Genomic DNA, 19,664 nt, shown 5'->3' with positions numbered 1-19,664 from the left:
AAGTTTGTTTAGCCTTTTGCATGAGTAGTAAGTGCATTAACTTTAGCTCAGTCTTTTTGAGTTGCAGTGGTTCTAAATTGAATCTTCACTATAATTTCATTTCTCGCTTAGTAAACTATTGGCCAAAACATTAGCTTTTCAGAAAGCATGATGTTCTCGAAAGTTTAAAATTAATGAAATACATTTTTTAAAAGTTTCTTGAGTTATTCTGAGAGAGAGAAAGTGGGGGAAGGGCAGAGAGAGAGAGAGGGAGAGAGAGAATCCCAAACAGGCCCTGTACTGTCAGCACAGAGCCCTACATGGGCGCTTGATCACGCAATGCATGAAATCATGATCTGAGCCGAAATCAAAACTCCGACGCATAACCCACTGAGCCATCTAGGCACCCCTAATGAAATACATTTTTAAATTTTTATTTTATTTTAATTCCAGTATAATTAACACACAGTGTTATAATAGTTTCAGGTATACAATATAGTGATTCAACAATTCTATACATTATTCAGTGCTCATCATGATTAACTATACTCTTAATCCCCTTCACCTATAATGAAATATATTTTTATCATAGAAGAAATATTGACAAAACATTTGAAATTTTCAAGTCTAGTGAACTCCTGTTCCAGTTTTTCTTTTTCTTTTCCTTTCTTTCTTTCTTTCTCTCTCTTTTTTTTAATCATTACTCATTCTTTCTGTATTAATTCTGTGAGAAGACCTTAACCTTAAGAATACTAATTTGAGATAAAATTTTGTACTCTCCCAGTGACTAGGGGCTGAGATGTTTAAATGACCTTTTTCATCCCAGGAGATGATTGCCTGTAGGTCAGACTTGAGGTCATTGGCTGGAGAGTTACAAAGTCATAGTTTTGGCTGAGGTTATAGTACACTTGGACTATAGACAAAGCTGATGCTTCCTCACTGATGAAAGAAAAAAATATTCAATCCTGTCCTCTGAACACAAATAAGAACTTCTATAATTGGCCAGTTTGGGTGGGTTGGAGTTTATAATATTTCTAAATCTGGTATGCATTGCTTTTTGACCATATGTGGTCAGGTTACAGTTAAATGTTTGGGAAGATTTCTGGGAAAATAAAAAGTATTTCCAAGGAAGGAGAAAGAATCTTTGAATTGTAAAGATGGAAGACCCCTACAGTGATCTTTTCTTTTGTATCCAGAAAGACTAACAAAGGAAGAGTCCTGAGTGGATACTCTATTTGGAGAACAGAAGGAAAAAGTGTTCCTGTAACTTCCTGTTGTAATGTACTCTAATTTTGTCTTTGAATAAAAGAACCTGATGCTACATGGGAATTTGCATGATTACCACAATACATGATTATGGTAATCAGAGTTGCCCAGTCTTGCAAACCATCTATCTTGTCAGTGTCCCTTTAAGATGTAAATTTCCAGATGTGATCTGTTACAGTTCAGAGGAATTGTAACCTCCAATCATCTGGTCATTAAATATCTACTCGTAAAGCCCAGTTATTTTAGTGTCTTTGGAGATTACTCGCCCTACTGATTTCTATTAACCGTGTGTTCTTATAGGGAGCTAGGGAGTGCAGAAGTCACCAGGGAGCTGTGCCCTGGAATCCCACAGGATATAGGTAGAGATGACTGACACACAGCATCTTTACATTCTGCACCCTGTGCATTTACTTTTTTTTTTAAAGGAATTTCATATCAAGTTATCATATTTTTCTTACTATATATATTCTAAAATATGTTATTTAAATGGGAAAAGGTAGTTACATGCATATGATTAAAAATCAAGTAGTACAAAAACAGGACAATTAAGAAGTCTTCTTTTGCAATTTCTAGTCCCCAGTTCTCCCCAGAGACAGACATTCCTGAAATACTCTATGCCTATAAAAGCATGTATGTTGTGGGTGCATGCATGTTTTCCTGTCTTTCCCATCGTGAAAATGAAAGCACGCTATACACATGGCAGCATATCTTATGTTTTTCACATTTTCAATATACCTTGGAGATCATTCCATAGCCATACATATAGATTGACTTCATTTTTTAAAAATGTTTATTTATTTTTGAGAAAGAGAGAGAACACACACACACACACACACACACACACACACAGGGGAGGGGCAGAGAGAGAATCCAAAGAGGGTTTTGTGCTGACAGTAGAGGGCCTGATGTGGGACTGGAACTCACAAACCTTAAGATCATGACCTGAGCCAAAGTTGTATGCAAAAACGAATGAGCCACCCAGGAGCCCCTAGACTGACTTCATTTACAAACAAAAAATAAACAACAAAAAACAAACTTAAGTAGTTCATTCCAGAATTGCATCTGGTAGTGATAGACTCTCAAAAAAAAAATTATTAATGACTGTACTATAATTTCTTTTATAGGCCCCTATTGATAACCCTTTTTATTGCTTAATTCCAATCTTTTGCAACCAAGGGCAAAGCTAAAGTACATATGTTCATATATCTTTGGACACATATATGACTATGTGTATAGGATAAATTCCTAGAAAAGAAACTGCTGGGTTAAAAGGCATATGTGTTTCAAATATTGAATGCTATTGCCAATTTGATCTCCCACCAGCTGTGTCAAGAGAGTGCCTGTTTCCTCCTACTCTCTAATGCTATATGTTAAACATTCTGACTATGCCCATTTGAGAAGTAGAGCAATATATCTCATTCTTAATGTGCAATTCTTTTACTCAAATGTTTTATATTTCATTTATATATTTTAAAAGATTATGTAGTTAGTATGTATTTATATATTTTATTTATATTTCTTTTTCTACGAACTACTTCATATTCCTTTGCCCATTATGAAGTTTTAATTTTTCTGAACTTAGGGGTTGAATTTGGGAAAGCAAAATCAAAGAGTTGATGAGAAGAGACTAGTCACTTGATTAACAGAGTCATATAGATGCCTGAAAACAGTGAATGACTATAGATTGGCTATGTAGTTAGAGTGACAATACAATATTTAAGAAAAAAAATCGCCAGGGGTGCCTGGGTGGCTCAGTCGGTTGAGTGTCTAATTCTTGATTTTGGCTCAGGTCATGATCCCAGGGTTGTGGGATCAAGTTCCATGTTGGGCCCTGCACTGAGTGTGGAGCCTGCTTGGGATTCTCGCTCTCTCACTCTGCCCCTCTTCCTTGCTTGTGCTTTCTCTTAAAAAAAAAAAAAAAAAAAAAAGAATAAAAATTGCCAAATGTAACACAATTAAGCCTTGGCTATTTCAGGAATTTTGGGGTGTTTATTGTTTTATTATTTGTTTTTCAAAATCAAGGACACGAAGTCAACATAAAGCACGGAACATTATTCTGGTGAGATCAGAATCTTCTACCTGAGCATAGAAGGTAAACAATAACCTTTTTATTACCTCTTTGGAAATAAAATAGAGTGGCTCACTCTACTATATCACAGCTGATAGTCATAATGATGACTTGAGAAATGATAAAATTGTTTTTGGTGTACTAGGGTTTAGAATGCATTCACTTCTGCATGTTAGTGAGATTTTCTAAGGAAATAAGTATAGTGTGATTGCATTAAAAAACAGCATATAGAGTTCCACAGTCATTGACCACATCCATATATAACGTAGATGAGGAGTAGTTTTCAAAAACAACTTTTTAAAATGATGTTAATGCATGCATTTATTTGTAAATATTTGTTCAGGTCCTGCTTAGTGCACAAGGCCCAAAGATACAGTAATATTTAGGGTAAAAAGATCCCTCCTGTAAAGAATCTTGCATTTCTATTGGAGTGAAGGGACTGATAATAAATAAGAAAACAAGTAAATAAACAAGATGCAATTTTAGATTATAGGTTTTCTGTGATAGTAAGTAGCCAGAGGTTATTTATATAAAATGAAAACAATGTGACCACCCAAAATAATCAGTACTAACATTTTATTATTTATTTATTTATTTTTAAAATTTTTTGTGTTTGTTTATTTTTCACAAAGAGAGACAGAGTGTGAGCAGGGGAGGGTCAGGGAGAGAGGAATCCAAAGCAGGCTCCAGCAGGCTGTCAGCACAGAGCCAGACACGCGGCTGGAACCCACGAACCGTGAGATCATGACACCTGAGCCGAAGTCGGCCAAACGACTGAGCCACCCAGGCGCCCCAGTACTAACATTTTAATATATCTCATTCTAATATGTATTTGGGAGTATCCATATAGTTACATGGAACACATTAGTTTGTATGAATATGATTTATTCAAATTAATTTGTTCACTTTTATTTAGATGATCTCTCATTTTTTTCTCCATTATTAATGAATGGTGTTATAATGAACACCAAGGCTGCCAACCATACACATAGATGATATTTTTCTTTAAATTTCTTGCACCAAAACTTGTTGGCTAAAATGAAATTTAATTTCAAAAATTGAAGGACTCAATGCACATACTTTTAAACAGCACTTCCAAAATGCTACAATAATTTATCCTCTATCAGTTCATGAAGTCTCCAGTTTGCCTCACCCTTGACAACTCTGGCTAATATCAATTCTTTTTTTCTTTCAATTTTAGGGGAGAAAATTTTCATTTTTATCCTAGCATGCATTTCTTTCTTTGTTCTAAGATATAATTTATATACCACGACATTCACCATTTTAAAGTTTACAATTCAATGTGTTTTTAGGATATTCATAAAGCTGTGCAACTATCACCACTATAATTCCAGAGGTTTTTCATCACTCCAAACAATAACAACAAACCCATACCCATCAGCAGTCACTCCCCATTTCTCTCTTCTTCTAGTCTCTGGCAACTGCTAATTTGCTCTGTGTATCTGTGGATACACATATCCATAATATCTGGACATTTTGTATATATGATATCATACAATATGTGGTTGTTTCTTTTCTTTTTAAATTTTTTAATGTTTATTTATTTTTGAGAAAGAGAGAGATATAGAGTGCAAGTGAAGGAAGGGCAGAGAGAGAGCGAGACACAGAATCTGAAGCAGTCTCCAGGCTCCGAGCTGAGCTGTCAGCACAGACCTGACATGGGGCTCAAACCCACAAACTGCAAGATCATGACCTGAGCTGAAGTTGGATGTTCAACCGACTGAGCCACCCAGGTACCCCAATATGTGGGCTTTTCTATTGGCTTCTTGGATGTAGCATAATGTTTTAGGGTCCATCCATGTTTTAGCATGTATCAGTACTTCACTTATTTTTATTGCCAAGTAATATTCCATTGTAGGAACATACCACTTTTCCATTCACTAGTTGATAGATATTTGGGTTGTTTCTACTCTTTTTTTTTTTTTAACGTTTATTTATTTTTGGGACAGAGAGAGACAGAGCATGAACGGGGGAGGGGCAGAGAGAGAGGGAGACACAGAATCGAAAGCAGGCTCCAGGCTCTGAGCCATCAGCCCAGAGCCTGACGCGGGGCTCGAACACACGGACCGTGAGATCGTGACCTGAGCCGAAGTCGGACGCTCAACCGACTGAGCCACCCAGGCGCCCCGGGTTGTTTCTACTTTTTGACTATTATAAATGATGCTGCTATAAACATTCATTGATTTATTTTTATGTGATATATGTTTTATGTGACCATATGTTTTCATTTCTTTTGTATATGTATGTACAAATGGAATTGCTAGGTTATATAGTGACTATGTTTGCTTTTTTGAGGAACTACCAGACTGTTTTCTGTATCAGTTTTATGTTCCCATCAGCAATGTACAGAGGTTCCAATTGTTCCACAGCCTGACAACACTTGTTATTTTCTGTTTTTTAAAATTATAGCTATCTGGGGGTGCCTGAGTGGCTCAGTGGGTTGAGCGTTTGACTTCAGGGCAGGTCATGATCCCATGGTCCATGAGTTTGAGCCCCACATCGGGCTCTGTGCTAACAGCTCAGAGCCTGGAGCCTGGTTCAGATTCTGTGTCTCCCTCTCTTTCTGCCCTTCCCCCGTTCACATTCTGTCTCTCTCTCTCTCTCCTCAAAAATAAATAAACATTAAAAAAAATTTTTATTATACCTATCTGAATGGGTGTGAAGTGATATTTCATTGTGCTTTTGATTTGCAATTTCCTAATGACTGTGTTGACCATCTTTTCATGTACTTATTCGCTATTCTATATATATTTTTTTTGAAAAATGTTTATTGAAATACTTTGCCTACTTTTAAGTTGGGTTGAGTTGTAAGAGTTTTTTATATATTTTGGAGAGTAGATTCTCACCATACATATGACTTACTAATACTTTTTCCTATTCTCTGGGCTCTTTTCATTGTCTCAGTAGTGTAATGTGCAGAAGTTTTCAATTTGGATGGAGTACAATTTATCTGTTTTCTTTTGTTGCTTGTGTCTTTAGCGTCACATCTAAGAAATCATTGTTTAATCCAAGGTTGCAAAGATTTCACCTATGTTTTCTTCTAAGAATCTTATGGTTTTTTTTATTTTTATTTTTAATGTTTATTTATTTTTGAGAGAGAGACACACAGACAAAGCATGAGCAGGGGAAGAACAGAGAGAGAAAGGGAGACACAGAATCTGAAGCAGGCTCCAGGCTCTGAGCTGTCAGCACAGAGCTCAACGTGGGGATTGAACTCATGAGCTATGAGATCATGACCTGAGTCAAATTTGGATGCTTAACTGACTGAGCCACCCAGGCGCCCCTAGAACTTCAACTATAATGTTAAGTAGAAGTGGCAAGAGTGAACATCCATGTTTTATTCCTGATCTTAGGAGGCAAGTTTTCTTTCTCTCTCTCTCTTTTTTTTTTTTTTTTTTTTTTTTTTTTACCATTGTAAGTATTATGTTAGCTTTGAGTTTCTCATAAATGTCCTTATCAAGTTGAGGAAGTTCCCTTCTATTCCTAGTTTGTTGTTTTTGGTTTTGTCATGAAAGGGTGTTGGATTATGTTAAATACTTTTTAAATGTCCATTGGGATGATCGTGGTTTTTTAACCTATACACTGTTCTGTTAATATGGTGTTTTACTTTGACTGATTTTCCTGTGTTTAACCAACCTTGCATTTCTGGAATAAATCCCACTTTGACATGATGTATGACTCTTTTTCTTTTTTATGTTGCTAGATTCTGTTTGATAGTAATTTGTTGAGAATTTTTGATCTATATTGACAAGAAATGTTGGTCTGTAGTTTTGTATTCTTGTGATGTCTTTGGTTTTGGTTTTACTATAATGCTAGCCTCTTGAATGAGTTAAAAAGTATTACCTTCTTTTCTTTTTTGTTCTTGGAAGAATTTTTTTTTTAATGTTATATTTATTTGTGAGAGCAAGAGAGGCAGCGCATGAGCTGGGGAGGGACCGAGACAGGAGACACAGAATCCAAAATAGGCTCCAGGCTCTGAGCTGTCAGCACAGAGCCCAATGCAAGGCTTGAACTCACAGACTGCAAGATCATGACCTGAGCCAAAGTTGGATGCTTAACTGACTGAGTCACCCAGGTGCCCCTGGAAGAATTTCTGAATTTGGTCCTGGGTTTTTCTTTGTGGGGAGTTTTATTACTTGACATGCATTTTTTATTGCTAGTGACACAAAAATTTTATTTTATTTTTATTTTTGTTGTTTCTACATTTTGTTTTTGTTTTTAATTTTAATTCCAGTACAGTTAACATACAGTGTTATATTTGTTTCAGGTAATAGCAATTCAACAATTCCATACATCACTCAGTGCTCATCATAAGTGCACTCCTTAATCCCCATCACATATTGACACTAACATTTTATTTAAAAAAATTTTTTTTAATTTTTATTTATTTTTGAGAGAGAGAGAGACACAGAGTGTGAGTGGGATAGGGTGAGAGAGGAAACACAGACTCCAAAGCAGGCTCCAGGCTCCAAGCTGTCAGCACACAGACTGATGTGGGGCTTGAACCCACAAGCCATGAGATCAGACCTGACTGAACTGACTGACCCACCCAGGCACCCTGAAACTAACATTTTATTTTCAATGTTTATTTATTTATTTTGAGAAACAGAGAGAGCACATGTGCATGAGCAGGGGAGGAACAGAGAGAGAGGGAGAGAGAGAATCCTAAGCAGGCTCTGCACTGACAGTGCCAATGCGGGGCTTGGTCCCAGGACTGTGAGATCATAACCTGAGTGGAACCAAGAGTTGGATGCTTGAGTGCCTGATGGCTCATTCAGTTGGGTGTTCGACTTTAGCTCAGGTCATAATCTCATGGGTCTGGTTTGAGCCCTGCATCAGGCTCTGACAGCTCTGAGCCTGGAGCCTGTTTTGGATTCTGTGTCTCCGTCTCTCTCTGCCCCTCCCCTGCTCATGCTCTGTCTCTCTCTTTCAAAAATAAACATTAAAAAAATAATAATATAAATAAATAAATAAATAAATAAAAGATTTGGACACTTAACTGACTGAGCTACCCAGGTGTCCCTTGACATGAACATTTTAAAAATATTGTTTTCATGGCAGCTCATTTATAATCATTTTAGATACCTCTGAAATTTTAATCCTTGTATTGATCTTTTGATCATTGCATGCATCAGTTCACAATGTCTTATATAAAATAGTTTTATACAGATATCCCCCACTTTTTGAAAGTTCTTATGCTACTTTGCTTTTGTGAAAGACCTACATTAGTACTTGTTTTTAGCAGCTAAACAGAATCTGAAGATGATTTTCACTTTCACGAAAAAAAGGTGAAAAGAGAAGATTGCACTCAGCATCCGTTTTGTAGCAAGCCATTATAGAAGCCGTGCAAACCCCCAGCAGCCAGAGTGGTACCATCAAGCTCCTTTCTTGGAAACTATAGTCAATATAGTTTCAGCAACAAGCTGCCATAGCTTTGAACTCTGTGAGCATCTGTGCTTTATGTCTGTTTATTTTGTGCATGTACTAGCAAAATGTGTCCTAGGGTATAAGAAAAGGCTTTAAATGTTTATTTTTTAGGTCTGGAAATACTCCAAAAATTTTCCACAATACATTAATAGTAATTGCTCCTTCACTTTACATCATTTTGACCTAATGAAAAGTTTCACAGGAATGGATTACTTTTGGATAGTGGTGGAAACCTATAATACATTTCAGTATCTATAGAGGGCAAGTTTCTCCTCATTACTCTTATTATTTTAAAGGATAATTTTTTAAAAATGTAAAATCAGGACTCTCATGTGGACAAAATGTGAATATTAACATTTCTATCTCATAAGATATAGAGTTTATATTATCTCATTAATTAATGTGGAAACCAATAGGATGTGACAACAGGTTTGAAAGAAAATTCAATGAGTCACACATATCAAGGCAGAAGGAATGCTGAAATGAATTTACAAATACATTCCATAGGTAGAAGAGGTGTTTTAATCAGAGTTCTCCAGAGATAAGAACCAATAAGATATATAGATATAGATGTATCAGAGATTTTTATACGACTTGTCTTACATAGTCACAAAACCTGAGAAGTTTCATAGTCTGTCATCTGCAAGTTGAGGACTAGAAAATCTGGTGGTTTAGCTTCTTCTGAGTCTGAAGGCCTGAGAACTAGGGAGGACCATGATGTGACTCCTAGTCTGAGACTGAAGGCCTGAGAACAAGGAATTTCAATGTTTGAGAGCAGGAGATGGACGTCCCAGCTCGAAGAGAGAGAGAGAGAGAGAGAGAGAGAGAGAGGGAGAGAGAGAGAGAATTCACCATTCCTTCACCTTTTTGTTCTATACGGCCATCAGTGGATTGGATGATGCCCACAGCATTATTGAGAGTGAATCTTCTCCAGTAGGCCTACTGATTCATATGTGAATCTCTTTTGGAAACACCCTCAAAAGACATGCCCCAAAACAATGTTTTACTAGCTATGCAGGCATACCTTAGCCTAGCCAAGCTGACCCGTGAAATTAACCATCACAGAAGGGAAATCAATGTTCATCCACTAGATATACTCCATTTGCATATTTTTTGGTTATTATTAGTCTGCCAGGGCTACCATAAAAAAAGACCCCAGACTGGGGGGCTTAAACAACAGAAATTTTATTTTCTCACAGTTCTGGAGGCTGGAAGTTCAAGATTAAGGTCCTGCAGGTTTGGTTTCTGGTGATGCCTCTTTCCTTGACTTGCAGACAGAAAGAAGCCTTTTTGCTGTGTCCTCACATGTCTTTTGTCTCTGTGCACACTCCTGGTGTCTCTCCTCTGTATAAGGACACCAATCCTATTGGGTTAGGACCCCACGTTTAAAACATCTTTTAATCTTAATTATCTCCTTAAAAGGCCCTATCTCCTTAAAAGGCCCAACCTCCACACTGGAGGTTAAAGCTTCAACATAGGAATGTGGGGAGAGAGAGGGGCACAATTCAGTCCATGACAGTTATCTATAGTTTACAAGAGTTGTAAAGTTACTCAAAGACAATAAAAAGTATAGAGACCTCATAAAATCAGATACCTACATGATGCCTAATTTTCCACTGAAGATATTTAGTAATCTTTTTAATCCATTCAAAAGTCATTTACGTTTTTTTCTCTATAATTAAAAGTATTTGCTATTGTTATGTTTATGTATCCAATTGAATTTTACAATACAGTTGTATAGTTTTCAAAATTATGCTTAAATCAGGTCACTTGGGTGTCTCAGTTGGCTCAGCTCAGGTCATGATCTCATGGTTTGTGAATTTGAGTCCCGCATCAGGCTCTGTGCTGACACCTCAGAGCCTGGAGCCTGCTTTGGATTCTGTGTCTCCCTCTCTCTCTGCTCCTCCCCTGCTCACTCTCTGTTTCTCTTTCCTTCAAAAATAAATAAACATTAAAAATTTTTTTAATTGGGCTAGAATTTAAACTATTGTGGTTTACAATTTTTAAACACGTGGGCGGAATTTTACATTGATATTTTACTATATGTTTCCATCCAGGAACATATAAACTCTCATTAAATCTTTGTACTTTTCATCATTTGGATTCTGCACCATTCTTTTTTTTTTTTTTTTAATGTTTTCATGTTTATTTTTGAGAGAGAGAGACAGAGAGTATGAGGGAGGGGCGGGGGAGGGGGCAGGGACAGAGGATGCGAAACAGGATCTGCGCTGAGAGCAGACAGCCCAATCTGGGGCTCAAACTCACAAACGTGAGATCTTGACCTGAGCCAAAGTGGGACACGCTCAACCTACTGAGCCACCCAGATGTTCCTGAATAATTCTTAACTGCAAAGTAATTTACCTTGGTATTATGAGGGAAATTCCTCTTTCTTTTGTAGTTTTTAAATAGTTATCATTGGAACCTAGTGGTTTTTAAAAAGAATGAGTTTTGTACCCATCATCTTACATTAAAAATTTTTTTTATATTCATCCTTACAGCTGGGTAAATTGAGAATCTAAGTAATTTGAGTGCTCATGGTTCCAGTAAGAGCAAATTGATTGCTTCTAAGAATAGTGTGTCTGTCTCTGCATGTGTACAAGTGTGTGTTGTGAGAGGGCTGGGTAGGAAGTTGAGACAACTATCTTAAGGATGTCTTCTTGGAATTAACACTAGTTTGGATACCTAGATTCCCATAGCTGGATTAACCATTTCCTCTGATATTGTCTCTCCTGGTTTTGTAAGGAATTAGGAAACAAGGGGTTAACTGTACAGGTAATGAAGTTCCATGAGCTCCGTGGTCCATTAGCAAACAGATTACTTAACTGCATGTGGCTGTTGCCCAGATTTCAGGATACCACTGTTAAAAAAAGTTTTGACTTAAATTTATCACTTTGCTCTTGGGATACTCAGCTTTCTCTGACAGAGTTCAAGGCTTATTCAAATCTATTTATTTCAAAGTAATTGGCAACCTCATGAGTGCTATAGAAGGATTAACCATTCCCTAGGATACCTACAGAGATCATCTGGAGGGGGGTCATTAGTCCTAACTGATTTTTGAATGAAGTTAAAACCTGTCCATTAGGGAAGAGCAGTCAGAGAACATACAGCAGCCAAGAGAAGACTATGCCTGGTGTTAAAGCTCCAAAGAATCAATTCGTACTTCTTTCTATTTAACATCCTGGGAATGCATCTAGAATTAAAACCCTCATGGAGACTTATGAACAAATGCATTCGTCTTTTGATGCACTGATCTCTTGAAACCAAACATGTTCCTAAATAAACTACCATTTTCTCACATCTTCCTAGAAGCTTTCCCTAACCCCAGTCTACCCCCAAGCTGAATTACCCCTTGTCTGAAATCTTACACCTCATCTTACTCTTCTATGGCCTTGGCCCTTTCTGCCGGTATGGCATATGCGTTGTTCACGCTGCCCATAGTATCTCCCGCACAGTGCGGAGAAGATCCTGCTTGATTGGGCGCCTCCCACTGCACTTACCTGAATGCTTGGCATATGGTAGATGCTCAAGATTAAGACATTTTCTGGATGGATATTTTGCTAATCTGTAGTACCCGTTATATTCTACTGAAAATTACCAAAGTCCAATCAACTTCAATTTTGTAGTTTGGGATTTTTAGAAAACTACCCTCTTGCCAAGAAATACCTAACAATTTAACCAGGGCTATGCCAGTTTAGGAATAAGATATGAACACTGATGAGGTTTTGGGGTGAAAGTTGGAGGGGGGTGGGTGGGAGCTGACAGCCAAGACAGCATTCTTAAAGATGTCTTTGGTGCAAAAAGGTGATTTTATTAGAGCACGGGAATGTGACCCGAGGGCAGAAAGAGCTGCGCTGGGGTTGTGACAGGGAACCGATTATATACCCTAAGGTTGGGAAAGGGTCAGGGACAATGTAAGTCTTAAGGAATTTTGGAAGCAAGGTTTCCAGGACCTTGAGGGGCTAGCTTCTGTTAAGAAAACACCATTTATTACCACTTAGTAAAACCTGTCATGAGACCCTTCAGTTGTATATCAGGGGGCATAAGCTTGGAGCATGATTGCCAGCATATATCTTTTGGCAGTTGAGATAAAGTAAGTTTCCAAAGGATTTTTATAAGTTAAAGTAGACTTACAGGATCCTGGGGGGGGGGGGGAGCGGGGGGGGGGCGCAGTGTCAGGATAATGTTAAGCTTAAGATTCTCTTTTGCCCCCAGCAAAGTGTCACCTTGAGGCAGCTGAGCTCCTAGAGGGAGGTCACTCTGCTGGTTTCAAGGACCTGTCAATGGGCTGCAGGCAATAAGGGAATTTAATTTTTCATTTGCCTTAGTTTCCCACGTCACCACAGCAACCACCTTAACTTCTTTCCTTTGTTCTTGGGTAGCCAGGAGTATCCGAGGAATATCACACATATCCCACCTTGGGGGGAGGTGGGGGAAAGTGTTGCTGTGAGCCTGTACTTTGCCCTCAGCTTGCCCCAGGCTCCCTCATCAAACACACTTGTAATCACGTAAGGATTTGAGGCCTATCTTCATCTTTCCACGTTGGCTACTTCCAGTTAGGGTGGTAAAAGAAAATGTTTTTCTCTTAGCAATCCAGTCTGCTCTCTTCCTCTGTCCTCTTTTCTTTCCTTTTATTAGTAAATGATTTCAGCCTCTGCCTTCAATTATAAAGTTTGTGCCCCACACGTACCCCCCCTCCCCTATTTTGGTGATTAGAGGTGTTCAAAACTTATTCTGACACAGTATCCGCCCTCATTTCGGAATCCTTCACTTCTTGGGGGAGGAAATAGTTTCTTCTCTGGAACGCTGGCAAGGAAAAAGAATGGGGGAGAAAGTTGCATTTAAACGTTTAAAAGTTGAGTCACGGCTGGTTGCACAGCAAAAGCTCCACAGTGTGAGGAAAGACTGTGCTCGGCAGGGTGGGCCTGGGGCGACTTCTGGGGAACTAGCCGGGGTCGAGCCCCTAGAGTTGCGGAGGCCCCGGGCGGTCGCCTCCCGGCGCGCCCTCCTTACCTCCCCCGCCTCCCGCTGCCCCCCGGGACTGATGTCGGGCGCTTGCGTGCTGCGGCCAAAGCTCCCGATCCAGAGGCCGGCCTCGTAAAGTCCCGAGCGAGTAGGGGGCGGCGCGCAGGAAGGGAGGAGGGCCGGGGGCGTGCGGGGTTGGTGGGTGTTCGGGGGTGGAGATGTACAAGATGTGACGCCGCGGCCGGGCCGGGGCCAGAGCGGCGGACGCGGTGCCCGCGGTTGCAGCCGGAACCCGGGCGCTGTAGCTTGGAGAGGCGGCCCTCCGGAGAGCGGCGGCCGCGGAGACACCCAGCCCTAAGCCCCGGCTCCCGAGCGCCGCGGCGCACCGCGCTCCAGGGCAGACGCGGAGGGGAGCGGCCGAGAGGCGCGACGCTGGGGGCCCGCGGGCGCGGTCGCGCGCCGCCGGGCGGGAGGCTGGGGGGCCGGGGCCGGGGCCGTGCCCCGGACCGGGTCGGGGGCCGGGGCCGGGGGACGGCGGCTCCCCGCGCGGCTCCTGGGGCGCGGGCACCCCGGCAGGGCCCCGGGGGGGCCATGGCAGCCGGGAGCATCACCACGCTGCCCGCCCTGCCGGAGGACGGCGGCAGCGGCGCCTTCCCGCCCGGCCACTTCAAGGACCCCAAGCGTCTGTACTGCAAAAACGGGGGCTTCTTCCTGCGCATCCACCCCGACGGCCGAGTGGATGGGGTCCGGGAGAAGAGTGACCCTCACAGTGAGTGCTGGCCGGCTCTTCTTCCCCGATCCCATCTCCACTCTTGTGGCTCTCTCCCCCTCCGCTCCATTCCCTCCTCCGCGCTTCTTCCTTCTCTTCACCCCGACCTTAGTGGGACTTGTGGTTTCTTTCCTAGCGGCCCTCGGTGGTTTCGGGTTCACCACTCGCCCCTTCCTCCCCAGCTGCGGTGTCGGGTTAGATCCTTCCCCAGGCTTTGGAGTGTGCCAGTTTCCCCTGGTAAACCAGTCCCCTGGGCCCTGAGCCTCCAAGGCCTGGGAGGCGGGCTCCCTTCGCGCAGACAACCTGTAACTTAGGGGATGCCCAACGGCGGAGAGGCGAGCGGCTTGCGGAGAGGCGAGCGGCTTGCGGAGAAACAGTCTGGGTCCCCATCCTAAAGTTCCAACCCCTTCTGTGTTGGATGCGCGAAGTCCCGCGGACAAAGGCGGGGGGGGGGGGGGCAAGGCTGAATTAAGTGCTCTTCACTGGAAAAATACCTTTCCAGAGAGTGCCCTTAAACTCTGATTTGGTAGGATCCAGGCCATCTGGCACACTGCTCTTACACATCCATTTCTATTTTTTTCCAAATTGCCGAAAGCTGAAGCCGCAGAAGATGTGGACCTTTTGTTAAAGTGCGACACACTTTTGTTTCAGTAGTGACAAGAACTGCAAAAACTTTTATCTTTCGCCTGCAGTTATTAGCTTTGGGACCTTGAGCTTGTTTTCTGATACCTAAAAATGGGGGTAATGTCTACCTTGCAGCAGGTTTGAGGATCAAATGAGAATTCATACAAAGTGCGAAGAGAACTCATTTTACCATCGTACACTTTTGTGTTCTGTGAAAAATAATCTGTGGTTATAGAAATAACACTAGCCTAAATCATTAGTTCTCAAACTACAGGAGTGCATTAGAATCACCTGGGGGGGGGGGGCGGTTATAACACATTGCTGAACGTTGTCTCCCAGAGTTTCTGCTTCCTTAGGCCTAGAATTCCTTACGCCTGATAATTTGCATTTGTAACACGTTCTCAGGTGATGCTGACCTGGGACCACACTTTGAGACCCACTGGTCTAGAGAAAAGAGAGGGAAAAGGGCATAAAACTGGCTGACACCCTTGGAATTTGAAGTGAGAGAAGGAGGATCAGAGCGTATTGTAACTGTTCTCCTGTAAGTGTAGGTAAAAAGTCTGTTTTAAAAGCTGTGAGTTCCACCTTTATTGGTTTCTGGTGAAGAATCTGATCCTCTATTTGCCTGAGAAAAGACCTGCAGGAGTTCCGAGCTCCACGCCCCAGGAATCACCTCTTTATCCTAAGATGCTGAAGGAATGTCCTTCCCACCTGTGAAGTGATTGGAAGAGGCGAAAGCTTTGCACTGAGATCTGAGTTGACAAATGAGAAATGTGCTTTTATATTGCTTGGGTTTTTATTGATTCCAAAGCAGCAACAAGCAAAAGATGCAGGTCTTTCATTTTTTTTCCAGGCCTGCCATAATTTTTAAATGTTATCAACCGCTTCTATTCAGTAAAACTGAAAAGATGCTCGTAATCCAATATGTATGGGTTAGTGCTATTTCTCTATTTTAGTAATTTGAATAGGTTTTCCAAATTAAATTTTAAGCTTTGTGTTTGAAGTTTGTTTTGCAGTAGTCTGCTAGGTGAACACAGCTGATTAGGGCCAGGTGCATATATATCCCAATGAGTTTTGTTCTTTTCTAGCAGCATAAACTGTCTATAATAATAAAAAAGGAGCATGTTCTAGGACTACAAGATTTAAAAGAGCTCTCCTCCATATTAAGTTCATGTTGGACCTTCCCCTAGTACTCTGTCTCTCTCTCTCTCTCTCTCTTTTTTTTTTAAGACCCTTTACTAGTTGCTGGATTTTTTTTTTCCTTTGAAGCTTTTGATACCCTATTTCCTTTAGAATATAACTGTATGGGGGCTAGTGACTGAGGATAATTCTGAATTGCATACCACACTACCACCCTTGTAATAATAGTTGTTAACTGTTTCTTTCCAACTCTGAGTTTTTTTGCTATCTTATTTTACCTCACTGGTTCTCATAGGTGGGTGATTTTGCCCCCCCCCCCCCCCCAACGTCTGGCAATGCCTGGAGACATTTTTGGCTCATTTGGAAGGGTGCTACTGGTATCTAGGAGATCCAAGCCAGGGATGCTGTTAACCATCCTACAGTGCATCCTACTTTATCCCAGCCACAATTTTTCTTTTCTTTCTTTCTTCTTCTTCTTCTTCTTCTTTTTTTTTTTTTTTTTTTTGGAAAGAGAGAGAAGCCTAAACAGGCTCTTCACTAGGCTCGATCCCACAAACTATGAGATGATGACCTGAGCCGAAATCAAGAGTTGGACGCTTAACTGACTGAGCCACCCAGGTGCCCCAGATCCCAGACGTTAATAGTGCTAAGGTTGAGAATCCTTCCAACTTGATAACTAGCTAAAGACTACATGTTAAAAGTGAAGATTAGAATACTCCAGATTAGTGGAGGGTACTGACTTTTTTTCACCTTTTAGCAGGCAATAGACTAACAATACAAACCTAAAGATGTGATGAATTTAAACCACTTCTGTGTAGCTCAACGTGGACATAAGTTTAAGTACAGTCTATTTTTCTGACATGTCAAAGCTGTGCTGATAGTTGACCGAACCAAGGTAAGACCGATGGGAAAGATACAAGGAAAAATGATTGTGGACATGATATAACAGTATCTTCCCAACCACATTTCCTCCATTACCCCAAGCAAATGAGACTGACCAGAAAACATGGGGAAAAAAGAGCAGAGTTGATGGTTGTGACAATTTCCCACTGAATTATGGCTCAGATATCTAGACCTATTTGAAAAGTTAAAAACCTCCTAGTCTCATTCCTCAAACTGTCCAGTTGACCTGAAAATCTCTCCGAGATGTATTCCTTTGGCATGACCATTTTCTGCCCTGATGTCTTTTAAAATGCAAATATCCTTTGGGTATTTGGAGGGATGGTATAAATGTGGCGGGTGCTGGTTAGGTATGGGGGATGTGTCTTAGGTGCTGAAGGGGGAGACAGGGCAAGGAGGTGTGAGGTGGGGAGGGCAGAGGCAGAAATGGAAAGGGGAGGGAGAAGACTGAATATCAATTTTCCAACTTCTCAGTGTTGTTGAAGTCCCCTTTTGCTTCATACCTGGGTATTCTGCTTTATTTTCACTTGAAAGGGCCAATTTTCGTGCACTTTCCTTCTAGTCATGGAGTAGCTTTTGTTTGACATGAGATTTTGATAGAAGCACAATACAGTGACAAGAGTCTGTTTCTCCAGCATGTGTGCTCCTCACCCAGCTTCCTTGTGTCCTGGATGTTTTAATTGGCCCCTTCCAAATGTCCATGGGATTGTGTAACATTAAGTATTTACTCTTAAGTAGTGAACTATGTGAAAACTTCCGAAGAGAGAACACTTTAGCCTGAGTAGCACGTACGCTGTGTGGTGGAGTGTAGCAAGAGAAATGTATGCTGCCTATGTACATTTTAGCATTAAATTTGGTCCAGATGCTCTTATTTAGGAAAAACTAGAGGCGGTTAGCAGTGGTTTCTACCCTTGGGCTTCTCTTGGGAGGTGACTGCCTGTTTGCCATACTTGTCTGCTTCCAGGTTCTAGAGGATACTGAGACTTGGAGACGCAGAGGGACCTGCCCACTCCTGTGTGGAGCAGGGATGGCATCCTGGCCCGCGTGACACCCGTGCCCTTTGCCACGGCACATATTCCATGCGACTCGACTCATAAAAACATGGACTTGTGAAATTCAGAGGGAGGTGTCAGACCTTTTAGTTCACTGATCTTGTTTTATTGAAGACAGTATTGAGGGTCAGAACAGTAACTGATCACCTGCCTTCATATGCCGATTTCCCTTGTGATCATCCTGAATGAGCTTCTTGCCCACCAGGTCCCTTGCCTTCTATTCCTGCCCTCCTCCAGCCTCATTGCACTCTTCCGTTCAGTCAGAGAGAACACCCTCCAGGGGCCCCACTTTGTGGGCTTTCTCCATTTCAGAGCACTGGGGAAGCCAGCCCCTCGGAGGAGGTCTTACTGGTTCACAGGTTACCTCTAGTTATGTTCCCAGGGCATTGGATAAAGCCACCTTTCTTCTCTACTTCATGTAAACGGAACCATTGATTCAGTGATTCTAGATTCTCTCCCCCATCTTTTTTTGGGTAATATCTGGCAAGTGGATCCCACTAATTTGCCTCAATAAACACAATGTTTACTGTAATGCTATTTATGTGCAGTAAACAAATGAAGTAAGAGTCTAATAGCTCATTTAATCATGGAAATCATGTCATTGGTACAGCAATGAAAGGACAATTCATGAGTCATTAGATATTACCACACCTTAGCCTTTTAAGAAGGGTTAGATGCCAAGTGACTTCAGCCTAGAAGAGGCAATATCCCCTGTGACACGCCCTGAGGGCACTCCTTGTGTTTATAAAATGTCCATTATGTAATTAAGCTTTGACAGTGGTATGACAACGGAGTTCTAAGTATTCTCATTTAGATTTTTGATAGCATTTTAAATGGATGGGTATGATTTTTAAGTTAATCTGAAAATAAAATAATACAGATGTAATAAAACACGAACCATTCTTTTACACATTATAATTATAAAATTGACTTTATTAATCTATGCATTGATTCTCAGAAATCCCCATCTGTGATATTAAAAAAGGTGATTTTTTAGGTCCCACATCATTAGAACTGTTATTTTTAAGCCACAAGATGTCTGTACAACAGGATAATGACTACACATGTGCCATAGCCTTTTCTTGTTTTTCCAAATTCCAGTGTTGATTTTCCAAAAACCCTACTTGGGCCCCTTTGTCCTGTGGCACACATCTGTTAGAAGGCTGCGTGGGGTAAGAGTCTAAGACGTGAACTGGAGCAAGGCAAATCCACACATTGGGGCAAAAACCTTAACCTCATTACGGTATTCTATCCAAGCAAATGTGTTGTGTTTTGCTTTTGAGTTTGTCATTTTCTGCACTCTGAAACCGGAGATCTGGCCTTGTACTTGTATGCTGTCAGTGCTCAATAAATATCCAATGCTTGATTGTTTGCAAAATAATTTAGAATATTGTATCTTTAGGAAATGCAGTTGTGGCTCAATGTTTCCTTGTTGTATTCATTGTTATATTAGCTA

General features: G+C 40.9%; 1 protein-coding gene across 1 annotated transcript in view; it reads left to right on the top strand.

The window, feature by feature from the left end:
* Positions 1-14,159: 14,159 nt before the first annotated feature.
* The window catches only part of FGF2 (fibroblast growth factor 2), a 64,409-nt gene continuing 58,904 nt past the window's right edge, over positions 14,160-19,664 (top strand). Inside the window, exon 1 of the mRNA XM_015074594.3 lies at positions 14,160-14,492. Coding sequence (XP_014930080.2) covers positions 14,315-14,492 — 178 coding nt within the window. The 5' untranslated portion in view covers positions 14,160-14,314. The remainder of the gene's footprint in view (positions 14,493-19,664) is intronic.

The sequence above is a fragment of the Acinonyx jubatus genome, chromosome B1 (assembly GCF_027475565.1).
Source record: "Acinonyx jubatus isolate Ajub_Pintada_27869175 chromosome B1, VMU_Ajub_asm_v1.0, whole genome shotgun sequence".
NCBI lineage: Eukaryota > Metazoa > Chordata > Mammalia > Carnivora > Felidae > Acinonyx > Acinonyx jubatus.
The sequence above is the reverse complement of the archived record's forward strand: the minus strand, read 5'-3'. Positions and strand labels throughout refer to the sequence as shown.